The sequence below is a fragment of the Nelusetta ayraudi genome, unplaced genomic scaffold (genome assembly GCF_046127955.1).
Source record: "Nelusetta ayraudi isolate G7.1 ecotype Tasmania unplaced genomic scaffold, CSIRO-AGI_Nayr_v1 ptg000092l, whole genome shotgun sequence".
NCBI lineage: Eukaryota > Metazoa > Chordata > Actinopteri > Tetraodontiformes > Monacanthidae > Nelusetta > Nelusetta ayraudi.
In genome coordinates this window covers 547,417-558,459 of record NW_027466142.1, presented here as the reverse complement: position 1 = coordinate 558,459, position 11,043 = coordinate 547,417, and the positions used below count along the sequence as shown (strand labels likewise).

The following is an 11,043-nucleotide window of genomic DNA, read 5'->3' as shown; positions in this document are numbered from 1 at the left end:
TGTGTCCTCCCCAGCTGCACACGTGTTGTGCGTCTGTGTGTAATCTGAGTTGACTGATATGAGCTGTGGGTCACTGGGCCACATGGCCACTTAGTCAACATGTTACAAAAGTGACTCTGTCAGCGCCGCTTCTCCGTCTTCTCCTTCAGCATTATTTATGTGCGCGTGTCTAATGGGTCCAATGCACTCAAAATGAGAGTAATGCGCACACACGCATGCAGGCATTAGTAGCGGGTAATAAACATAACTTTAGCACATATCACCAATTTTTTCCAACAATAATCTGTGTCTCACAGTTCACGGCTGGCTCCACTTTTCAAGAAGCAAACCGTCTGGACGCCCAGTTGTGATAATCAGCCCTCCATGATGTCACAAAAGCCCTCTCAGACCACTTTGTTTTTGTTCCCTTCCAAAGGTCCAACAAAACACCAGCGTCTAGCATGAAGCAAAAAGCCAGACATACACACACACACACACACACACACACACACACACACACACACACACACACACACACACACACACACACACACACACTGAACTTTGAAATACAAACAGCGTTGAATTGTTTGCCAAATCATTTTTTCCTAATCCTCAAGGTCTTTTTGTTCCACTTCCAACTTGGCTGATTCTTCTCTTTCATCTTTCATTTCATCTTGTTCTTTTTTAAAACCTCGTCACTAACTCCCCATCTCCATCAGAACTTCTGATCAATCTCTTGTTCTTTATACCCGTCGTGTTGCTTCACAGTACAAAACGTTGATTTGAAATAAAACCCATCCCGTTAATTGTGAAACGCTGCTGTTAATTCCACTCGCTCTGAGAATGAACTTGTCCCCGCATTGTGTTTCAGTTGGTTCGTCTCAAGGCAACAAAGCCGTCACCTCTGCAGACTGAATTTGTCGTCCTCTCTGTCGTGTTTAAACAGAGACCAGATGCCCTTTGAAAGTCAGATAGATAACTCTGCGACCCAAAGCCCAGACTTTGCTGCAGAAAAATGAAATGCCAACATATTGTTTTCAGACTTGACCTGGCATTTTTTTTTTATTCATTCATTTATTTATTTATCTTAAAGGTTTGCACCCCAATCGCACAGAAATGCAACATGAAATCTCTGGAATCCACATTTCATTTGGGGCAGTTTTGCACACCGACTCTCAGTACTGAAGAATGTTTGCCGGATTGTTTGTTTTGGGGCGCCTTTAGTCACAAAATCCCAAAAGGTTTTGCTCAGGAAATGCTTTTTGTACGTGACAAGGTGAGCCAGAGCCGGGTGGACATTTCTGTCAAATGGAAACTCCACTAAGACTGGCTGGATTGATTTCCTGGTAGCGGCACACAGTAAAGAGTAGCGTTAACAAATCACAGTATTCTACTCTGCAAAGCTCCTCTCGTCCCCAAACGACAACAGTCGGCCCAGATTTGAACTATTTTCAGATCTTTATTTTCTTGATTATGGACACATGAAGAAGCTGCATATGAAGCCCTCTGTTTACAGCCTCCTGCAAAAACGCCGGGTCATTGCTTACTGTTAAGCTGGTGATTGTTGGGCCTTCCACATCTTTGAAAGGGGACCAAAACGAGGTGCTCTGAGAGGGCGGAGCCAACACCTGGCTTGGGGTGTGGTCACCAACTTAGGAGAGGTATAATGCCTTTTGTGACATCACAAGGGGTTTTCTGAAAATGTGCTGTCACGACTCGGCTCTTAAAAAGCCATGACAAAAAGGGAACACGCGGTTGGTCAAATGCAAAATAATATTAATTTATTCCAATAAATCACAAAAACTAAATGGGATGTGTATTATGGCTTTGTCAGTGTGTATGCTGTTGTTTGCAAATGTTAGTGTGATGCATGCAAGTGTTGAAGAGTGCAAAATGAAAGTAGATAGGCCTAAGCCCCAAAATAAAAGATTAACAGAAATGTATGGAGGAGCAGATCTGTCGGATGCTGGAGAGAGAGCGGCTGAGTGCTGACTGCCGGCTTTATAGGTCTTGGGGAGACTGGCCAGGTGCTCCCCAATCACCCCCAATCACAGTTAGCCCACTGCGATACCTGCTGGGACACACACACACACACACACACACACACACACACACACACACACACAGGGGAAAACACAAAGCAGGCTCGGCAATGGGTGGCCGTCACAGTGCAAACAAGCAAAGGAAGAAAAGGACAACGATTACACAACACGCATCATTCAACCAGCTTAATGTGTATTGCTTGTCTTGCTAAAGTTGAGCTGAGCTACTGAAAAATATGAAAGTATTGAAGTGTTGAGTCATGGACACTTCAATGCAATTGGTTCACATGTCTGTGTAAAACAGCGTCATGTGACCATGGAGGGCTCCCTACGTTGCAGTGTTGTGAAGCATGTGGTTCGGGTTGCAGCTTCAGGTGTCCATTCTAATTTGAAGGTTTCGCACATTGTGTTTGTTCTTTCATTTAATCAGCAGCGGCCATGTGGGACGAGCTCAAGCACAGCTGCCTGTCAGGGAGACAGAGGGAAAAATAAACCATCCAAACGTGTTCTGGAAGTGCAACAACCCGTGTCACCTTGGATTGTTGTGTATAGTTTTTTCCCTCTCCGTCAGTGGGATGATAATCTTTTGGACAACATCTAGACTGCAAGTCCTCCCAACCTCCACAAAACAAACATGATCTTGCAGCGTGTGCGACTACCGTATACGCCGGCTCTGTTTGTTTGGATGTTACAGTGAAGTACAGAAGTCATATTGAGTAAACACAGTGCCGAACCCTGCGCTGCTGCCTGCGTTTCACACCAGTCAATAACAGACAAGCTGACCGTCATTTCTGCTCTCATGGAGAACATGAAAACATCTTGTGATGGAAGCTGATGTCTTGTCCTGGTTGAAGGCCTGCAGCTCTGGGTGCAGGATCCCTCCGTCCATCCTTTAATCTGTCCTGTACTCAGGGTGGCAGGGGTGAAGGGAGTTGAACCCCAGACCAGTTCATCGCAGGGCCTGCAGGATATGCCTTGTGAGAAAATGAATGGGCTTCATAGCGCCCCCTAGTGCCCTACCAACAGCGTAAGTGCAGACAGGAAACCATAAGCAGGAGCCATTAAAGAATGTGAGCCTCCAATCAGCAGCACCTGGGCAGATTGTTAAAGGGTATATTTATAGGGCCTCGGACCATAAACAGAAAGATGCAGTTATTTTTAAGTAAAATAACTTCAATAAGTTTTATTTTCTCTTAAATTATATATATTATATATAATTAATTATATATATATTTTTTATTATTAAAATTGACCGTGAGAAAAACATTGAGCTTTATTTTTATTCATTTATTGGTGGGGAATGAATAATGAAACAAACACAAATACCGAGTCCAGGTTAGATCCGGCCTGTAACCACTGATTTGTGCACAGAAGTGCGTCGATTGTAAAATAATCTCATTGAGCGTATTCATATCTCTATTTATATTACTGTGCTATATCTTGTTATTTCATAGCTGCCGCTCTGCCCGTGTTGTGGTTTTGCTCTGATGGAGCAGCCAGGCCTGCTCTGCCTTCCCGCGTGCGTGCGTGTGTGCGTGCGTGCACCTCTCCAGGCAGGCCGGCTGTGAGCGAGCCTCACTGCGGCGGGCTGACAATGACTTGAATGCTGATTATTGTGGCGATCGACAAAGGACACGAGGAGAGGAGGAGATGAACCGTTTCCTGCGAGCGGCGGAGAATGGAGGGCTGCTGACGGACTGCGGGGAGCTGTCACCCCACCGAGCCTCCTCCTCCTCCTCCTCCTCCTCATACACCCCATCTCCTCTTCCCTCCTCCTCCTCCAGCATCCCCATCACCACCACCACCTCCTCCTCCTCCTCCTCCTCCGAACGACACGCGGCCCTGCCCTCGCTCCAGACCCGGGGACCTGTCGGCGGCGTCGGCTGCAGCGGCGGGCCGGAGTCGAGGAGATCCGCACTGAAACGCAGCCGAGCCGGCCAGGAGGGGCGTGAGGAAGCGGGGACGGGGGATCTCTCGGCGGCTGCCGTTGCGGTGAACGGCGGCGGAGGGGGAGGAGGTGGAGGAGGAGGTTCCTGCGTCTTGTTCGTCCAGCAGCAGCAGCAGCAGCAGCAGCAGCAGCAGCACCCGCAGCATCACCACCAGAGTCGGGAGGCTCAAGGACGCAGCGTCGGTGGAGACGGTGTGGAGATGATTTCGGCGGTCGGCAGGGAGGCGGACGGCGCCAGTAGCAGCAACAGCAGCAGCAGCAGCAACAACAACAACAACCTTGTCTCCGAGGTGAGCGCGGCCTCTCCGGCCACTTGCGTCAAAAGCAAAGAGGACAGGAAGGGGAAGAACGTGATCCGCGGCTGGAAGCGGGAGAGGGACCGGGACGCCGCCGCCTCTCCTGCTGCTCCTCCGCTCCGGGCGCGGAAGGAGAAGCCCGGGGATGGCTCGTCTCCTCCTCCCGCTGTCTTCCTGGCCGAGCATCATCTGTGCCGAGACGGCCCCGGACACTGCCACTGCGCCGGGCCGGACTCCAGGATGATGGGGGACAGCAACAGCAACAGCAGCAGCAGCAGCAGCAGCAGCAGCAGCAGCAGCAGCAGCAACATCATCAACAACAACAACGTAAACAATAACAACAATTGTAACGGCGCTGCCGGCAAGGCCACGCTGGATTGTGGAGTTAAGAGCGGCGGTGCTATTGTTGTCAGGCGGCAGCATGACGACACGCCGGCGGCCAAGAAACACAGAGGAGCCGAGAAGGTAAGAGGGCTGTCTTTTGATTGTCATCACCATTATTATTGTCTGGAGGCCCTTCTGGAGTGCCAGCAGTCGACGGCAACAAAATCAACAACAGCAATAAAAAGCAACACAGACGTCTGCAGCCCATTCTCTCCTCTGTTTAAAGGTTGACGCGTTGAAAGGGGCTGGATGAAATATATCAGTGTATGGTTTTGATATTCAGAGCACACGCTCACAGACGCAGGTGTGGAGGCCCAAAAAGAAAGAAAGAAAAGAAAGAATGGCCGTATAAAGCAGTGGCAGACACAGCAGGAATGTTTAAGTGATGTGATGGAGGGACGCCCGCCTGCCTCATCATATTCACACACACACACACACACACACACACACACACACACACACACACACACACACCTCCCTATTGTTGTTTCCCAGCTGGTGTCATTGTCTCGACTGTCAATTTACATCAGATTATTTTTTTTGTGTGTTTTTACAAAGCTGATGAAATGAGATTTTCTCCCCCCATCTTCTTCTTTTGGAGGAGGAGGAAGAGGGAAGAGGAGGCAGTGTGTCCTCCGTGTCCATCCTCCTCTATCCTCCTCCTCCTCCTCCTCCTCCTCCTCCTCCTCCTCCTCTTTCTTTGGGTTCATTTAATCCAGCCCTCCTTTGCGGTTTTAAGGAGACAGAGAGCGACTGTTTACATGTAAGCATCCGCCCAACAAAAGGTGAGTGGGGTGTAGAGAGAAAGAAAGAGAGGAAAAGACTGGCTGTAGAGACGTCCCTTTGCGCGGGCTTTTGTTTGCCCCCACCCCCTTTCCTTTCTGAGAAAAAAAAAAAAGCTCCTGCGATGATGTCAAGATGAATCAAATCCTTTTAAACGACACACTGCAGGCTGACAGGTTCAGGCTGCCGAGGTTTAACCAGGAGCTGCTGAGGCTCCATTTCCGAGCTATTTAAGGGTGAAACGGGGACATTGCAGCTTGTGAGATTTTTTTTTTTTTTTTTGGAGGGGTTTGTGTGTGTGTGTGTTGGTGGTGGGGTTTGAATAAGTCATCGGCACGGCGAGACAAAGATAGAGGGAGGTGGATGAATGGGTGGATGGATGGACGGCGAGGTAATTTGAGGAAAGAGATGCTTGATAGAGAGGTGGGAATTGGATGTGACAGCAGAGGACGCAGGCCGAGAGGGTCTGACGGGGAGGGAAAAAGCAAACAGATGGAGGATATCTAGAAGGAAGAGGCTTTTTTTTCTCCCCTCGGTAGATGCCGGATTGAACGAGGCAGGGAAGGAGGAAGAAGAAAAAAAAGAGCCACCGACGCCGCTGACAGGAGGAACACTGGCTTGCCCCGACTGCTTTGTTTATTTGTTGATCTGAAGGATTCCCGTTCGGCGGTGAGACGCACACTCACACAGTGGCTTCACCCTCCGCGGCGGTGACTGTATTTCATTCCCTGTTGTCAGCAGTGATCCTGGCTCCCCTGAAGTGTTTTGAGATGTCTGATCGAAGCACTGAGGCGTAGAAACGCCTGATTTGACCCCCCCCCCCCCCCCTTCCACCAAACGGGAACAGAAAGCTTTATTCTGGTATTGGGAGGTGATTCAGGCAAATTTTTTTTACCACAAATCGTGTTAGGTGACATCTGTTGAAAAGCAATAATCAATCTTCATTGGCCAAAAACAAGCACTGGAGGCCTTTGTTGTTTTCTTTGCTCTGCATCACTCATTCTAAAGAGCCCAGTCTTGGATTGGAATGTTTTGTTCTTGTTTTCACATTTGAGCTTCAAAGCTCCCATATGATGCACAGCTTTACCAATGATATCTAAGAAAACATTGGTGAAAAACATTGCAGCCCCTCTTTTTTCCAGGAAGGACATTATTTTGACTTGTCATGTGTTCTTGAGTTATCTTGTAAGTAATTTGTTTTGTTGTCGCTGTGTTTATATTTATCTATACTCGCATTACGTTTTGGGTGAAAAATGTCTACGGGAGTGTACATTTCTTTTGTTCCTCAAGTCAATTTGCATTAACGATCAAACGGAACGCAGTCGTCGGCTCATAAAAATGTCTCTTGAAAGGCGTTTTTGGACGACAGGACAGCTGAAAGTCAGTTCAGAGGAGTCGTTTTATTTCCCCTGGTGCAGATTGATTGACAGCTCACTTCTGCGCCCACATGCCTGACATCAGCGCTTCCTTCCCACGCCTGATTGGTGGAAGGCACTCGCTCGCTATGGAGCCTCTGTGTAATATAAAATGGCACGTGAGACCTCGTACCGAGAGCCCAACGTCACGTCTCAGCCATCAGGTCTGATGCTGCTTGCGCTGAGATCCAGTCACTCAGGTGTCACCGCCGACCTCACCTCGGTTACGTAGTTGCGCGCAATTGTAACGTAGCGGGTGCCTGTAGCGGGATTGAACCGAATTAGCTTCAATGAGCTGCAGATGAGATGTTACGATGCATCTAATTTTAATTGAATCCAAATTGGATTAAGTAGTTCCACCCTTGCCGAGGTGAGTCAAGGCGGCGGGAGCAATGATTATCACGGTGCGGCGCCGCTAAGCCCAGCTCCTCGGATTATAGAAATAACATTTGAATTAAACAAGATTACCCAACAGAAATCGTATATTGAATGTATTTTGCTGAGCGCCTCCGAGTCTTTTCGCGCTCCCTTAAGCGCTGACACCTCGCAGCCTGCGTGCCGAGGAAGCGCCCCTTCCTCTTTGGCGCTGCTCGCCAAGCAGGTTTGGCTTCTATTTGAGTCGCCGCAGCTGTCGATGCGCAGGCTGCGGAACAGCCTCGCATCTCGTCGCTCAAAGTCACGACACTCCTCGTGCCCGGCTTCTCCAGTCTCCCGTGCGCGATTATGGAAATGGATCGATGGTCGAGGACGGATGACAAATATGCAGACGACCTTGACTAAATGCTGTGGCCAGAGGCGTTTTGCAGGACTGCTGCACCGCCTGCTGTTATACTTCCACGTGCTCCTTCAAACTTCACGCCAGAGTCACTTTTAAGACACGTCCGCCCGTCCATCCGTCCGCCCGTCACTTCATAGATAAAGTCCTTTCAAGGCTTTGTCTTTTATCGATTGATCGTTGTTTTTTCCTTTTGTTCTCATTTGGTTGCCTAAAAAAGCTCATGTTGTCTTCATTGATAGCTCACTCAGTAGAGATGTAAAGATTTCCCCTGCTTGACAGTTTCGACTGTAACTCCAGTCTTGCTCAGAAGCGTCATCCAACGTGCTGCTGATGTGTAGCTGGCCAACTCGATGGACCTATCAGAACCCATTGAGTCAGCCCCGCCTCCCCGGCCTTGTGTGGTCTCTGGAGAAGTGAATCCGAGGTTGGGAACATCATGAACTGGGAAAAAGGGCAAAGTCATTACATCTGAGACCAACAAATTAAAACAGTGGATAAAAGAGGCCATTGAGATCAGGAGGGGGGGTGAGCGGCACCATCAACTGGGACGAGGGGGCGTCCACCCTCTTGCATACCTGAGATTCAATTCTCCAGAGACCATCCAAGCTGTTAAATGACGGGTCTGGAGCACGTCAGATGATGCCTCTGAGAAAGACTGGAGTCACAGTCAAAACTGTCAAGCAGGTAACATCTTTACATCCCATAAATAGGAGTAAAGCATTTGGTTGCGTTGTAGAAAGCGGGAAGTAGTTCCGGGCTTTTGCAAGTGACTCATATCACTCCGCATCGTCTGCGCAATAGCAAACAAACCAATCGTTTGAATGTTTGTCAGCTATTGAGGACTTTAGCTTCCTGTGGACACGCCCACTGTTTAGTGCCTCAGCTGAACACAATACCATTGAATAAAAATGAGAACAATCTCGTTAATTAATTTGGAAATTTTGTCGACACAGTGGTTGCTGGCCGTCGTCAAAATTAGCAGCTTCCTCTTTTGCAGCCGAAGAACCTTTTCAGTGCGGCGGACGAGTCTGAAATATGACACAATAAAAAGCTCGGTTCTGAAGTGCTGCCAGCTGGGCCGAGGACTGAGGAACCCGCCGGGGTCCGCTTTACTCGTGGCATGAGCAGAAGCAGATGCCCCCTAAAACAACCATAGAAGAAGACTTTTGAGCTCACAAACAAACGAGGCCTTCTGCCAAAGAGATCAGCCTGGATGTTGCAGCAGTGGCATTTTCACAGTGAAAGGAGAACAAAGAAACTGAGCTGAAGGTTTTTCTTTGTGCAGGAGGTGTTTGTTTTTTTTTTTGTTTTTTTTCATGTCTCACTCCATCAGTATCAACGCACGTCAAGAAGTGCAGCCCCTGAGAGCCTCGCAATGTTGGCAAGTCTCACTCGGAAAAATTGGATTAGCTTTGTCTGTGACACAGGACTCGTCTTATTACTCTGCTGGCACGGCAGCAGCCACCCGTCGGTGTGAGTGGGTGAACGAGAGAGGCTTTTGCTTTGTCCACCGGCAAAGGTGAACAAAAAAAAAAGAGAGAAAAATACAAGTGCAGTCCATTCACCTTTTACATTCCATTCCATTTCCCATCGGGCTCTTTGCCAGGCCAATCTTTTGGCTGGAACGTCTGAATATTCTGAATTCTTTCTCGTTGGTGCTTTTTTCTTCTCGTCGAACTGTGTTGTCGCCCAGTGGAGATGCTTCACCTGGGCGGACCCCCCCGCCCCCCAACCCACCACCACCTCAGCGGCTCCGGCCAGGTGTTGCGATCCAAAGGTCTAAAGCGTGTGATTCCAAACGACAGGTCGGCTGTTTGATTTGATCCGTCCGCGCTGACAGCGGTGAAGGTTCGTCCGCTGCTTGGCTTTTGTCATCTGCATAACAATAAGACACACTCTGGTTTGTGGGTGAGTGACAGCAGCTGCGTCTCTCTCTCTCTCTCTCTCTCTCTCTCTCTCTCTCTCTCTCTCTTGCTCTGTCTCACTCTTTGGCTGCTGTCAGTCCAGATCCCCGCAGGCCGGCTGAAGCCGCCCATCACTGCTCCCGTCGCTTCTCATCGGTCCTTCTGAAATTCTGATCGCACTTCAGAAGCATCAACACGTCCCTCAACATGAGCTCATTCCCCAGGACCCTCAAGTTGTGTGTTTTTTTTGTTTTTTTTCATTTTCCTGTATGAAAACGCTGTTGCGAAACGGCCGTGCTGTCTACCTGGCTGGGTGTTGCCGTTGCTGTTGTCGTTGTTGTATTGGTGTGTTTTTTGCTCCTTCGCACAGAACCTGTCTCCAACGGTGTTGCTGACAGTTGAGAGTTTAGAGCGGGATGTGTTGTCACACCTAGACAGCTGATTTAGCTTCAGAGCAGGAGCGGAACGCGGCGAGTGAAGAAACACATAAGGGGCAAATAGACACGGGTTGATTTCACGACGCTATATATATATTTTTTAATAATGTTTGATGTCTAATAAATCAGTTTTGCACTCTTAGTTGCTACGGTAAGTGCGCATCTTGTGATGGTAGGGTCAAAAAAAAAAGAAAAGAACAGCAGTGATTTTATAAGGACGTCAACTGAGTTTACCTGCATTTTTCCTCTTGGTTGGTCTGAGTAGTCTGTTGTATCTGATGAGTTATCACCAGTTTTAAGGTCACCGTCTCTCAGCAGGATTCAGACTCAGGTCACGTGTGTCCCGTCTGCACCGGCGCTCACAATTATCAACGCTTTGATGTTTGTTTGCGCTTTCATATTTCACCCGACGGCACCGTTGGGCTGTTATCTTAGGGCCGGCAGGTTCTCTCTTCGTAGACACTAACCTTTTTTTTTTTCTTTTAAACGCACCGAATGTCTGAATCCGTGTCTAAACTAGGACACGCCTGCAGGGTTCTGACTCACGTCCACTCAGACGTCACAAATGGCATCTGCAGTTTTGCCTTTTAAAATATTTTTGCACCCTTTTGTTTAATCTAAATGCCGTGAACCGCCTGGTTTGACATTTGAAGCAAACCAATAGTCAAAAAAGTGTCAACAACACAGTTTTCTGCAGTATTTATCTTCTATAGTGCAACATTGTAAACACTTCATTTCAGGTCTTATAGCGACACAAACCCATTTTGTCGATGCTTCTACTCTGTGTCTGTGTGTCATCACAGACACTGACTTGGTTCCCAGATGTTCCTTCAGCCTGTCAGCCTGTCTGTCTGTCTGTCTGTCTGTCTGTCTGCCTGTCTGTCTTTCTGCTGTGTAGATGGTTATGCTGTGAGAATTTAGTTTGTTTGAAGAAAAACACAGAAAACCATACAAAAAAATAGATTTGTGCCGGCTGCTGTCTCGGCTGGTGATGAATATGTAGCGGCTTGTTTGAGGCAACCAGGAGTCAGTTTCCATCCACTCCGGGAGACTCGTCTGCCTCGCTGAGCATCA

General features: G+C 48.4%; 1 protein-coding gene across 3 annotated transcripts in view; it reads left to right on the top strand.

Moving 5' to 3' along the window:
- Positions 1-11,043, top strand: part of znf608 (zinc finger protein 608) — a 39,376-nt gene that overhangs the window by 926 nt on the left and 27,407 nt on the right. For 2 of the 3 annotated variants that reach the window (XM_076046949.1, XM_076046951.1), the window contains exon 2: positions 3,479-4,733. In XM_076046949.1, coding sequence (XP_075903064.1) covers positions 3,675-4,733 — 1,059 coding nt within the window. In that variant the 5' untranslated portion in view covers positions 3,479-3,674. Of the gene's footprint in view, positions 1-3,291; positions 4,734-11,043 lie in introns of those variants that run through there. The other variant, XM_076046950.1, reaches the window with a different exon arrangement.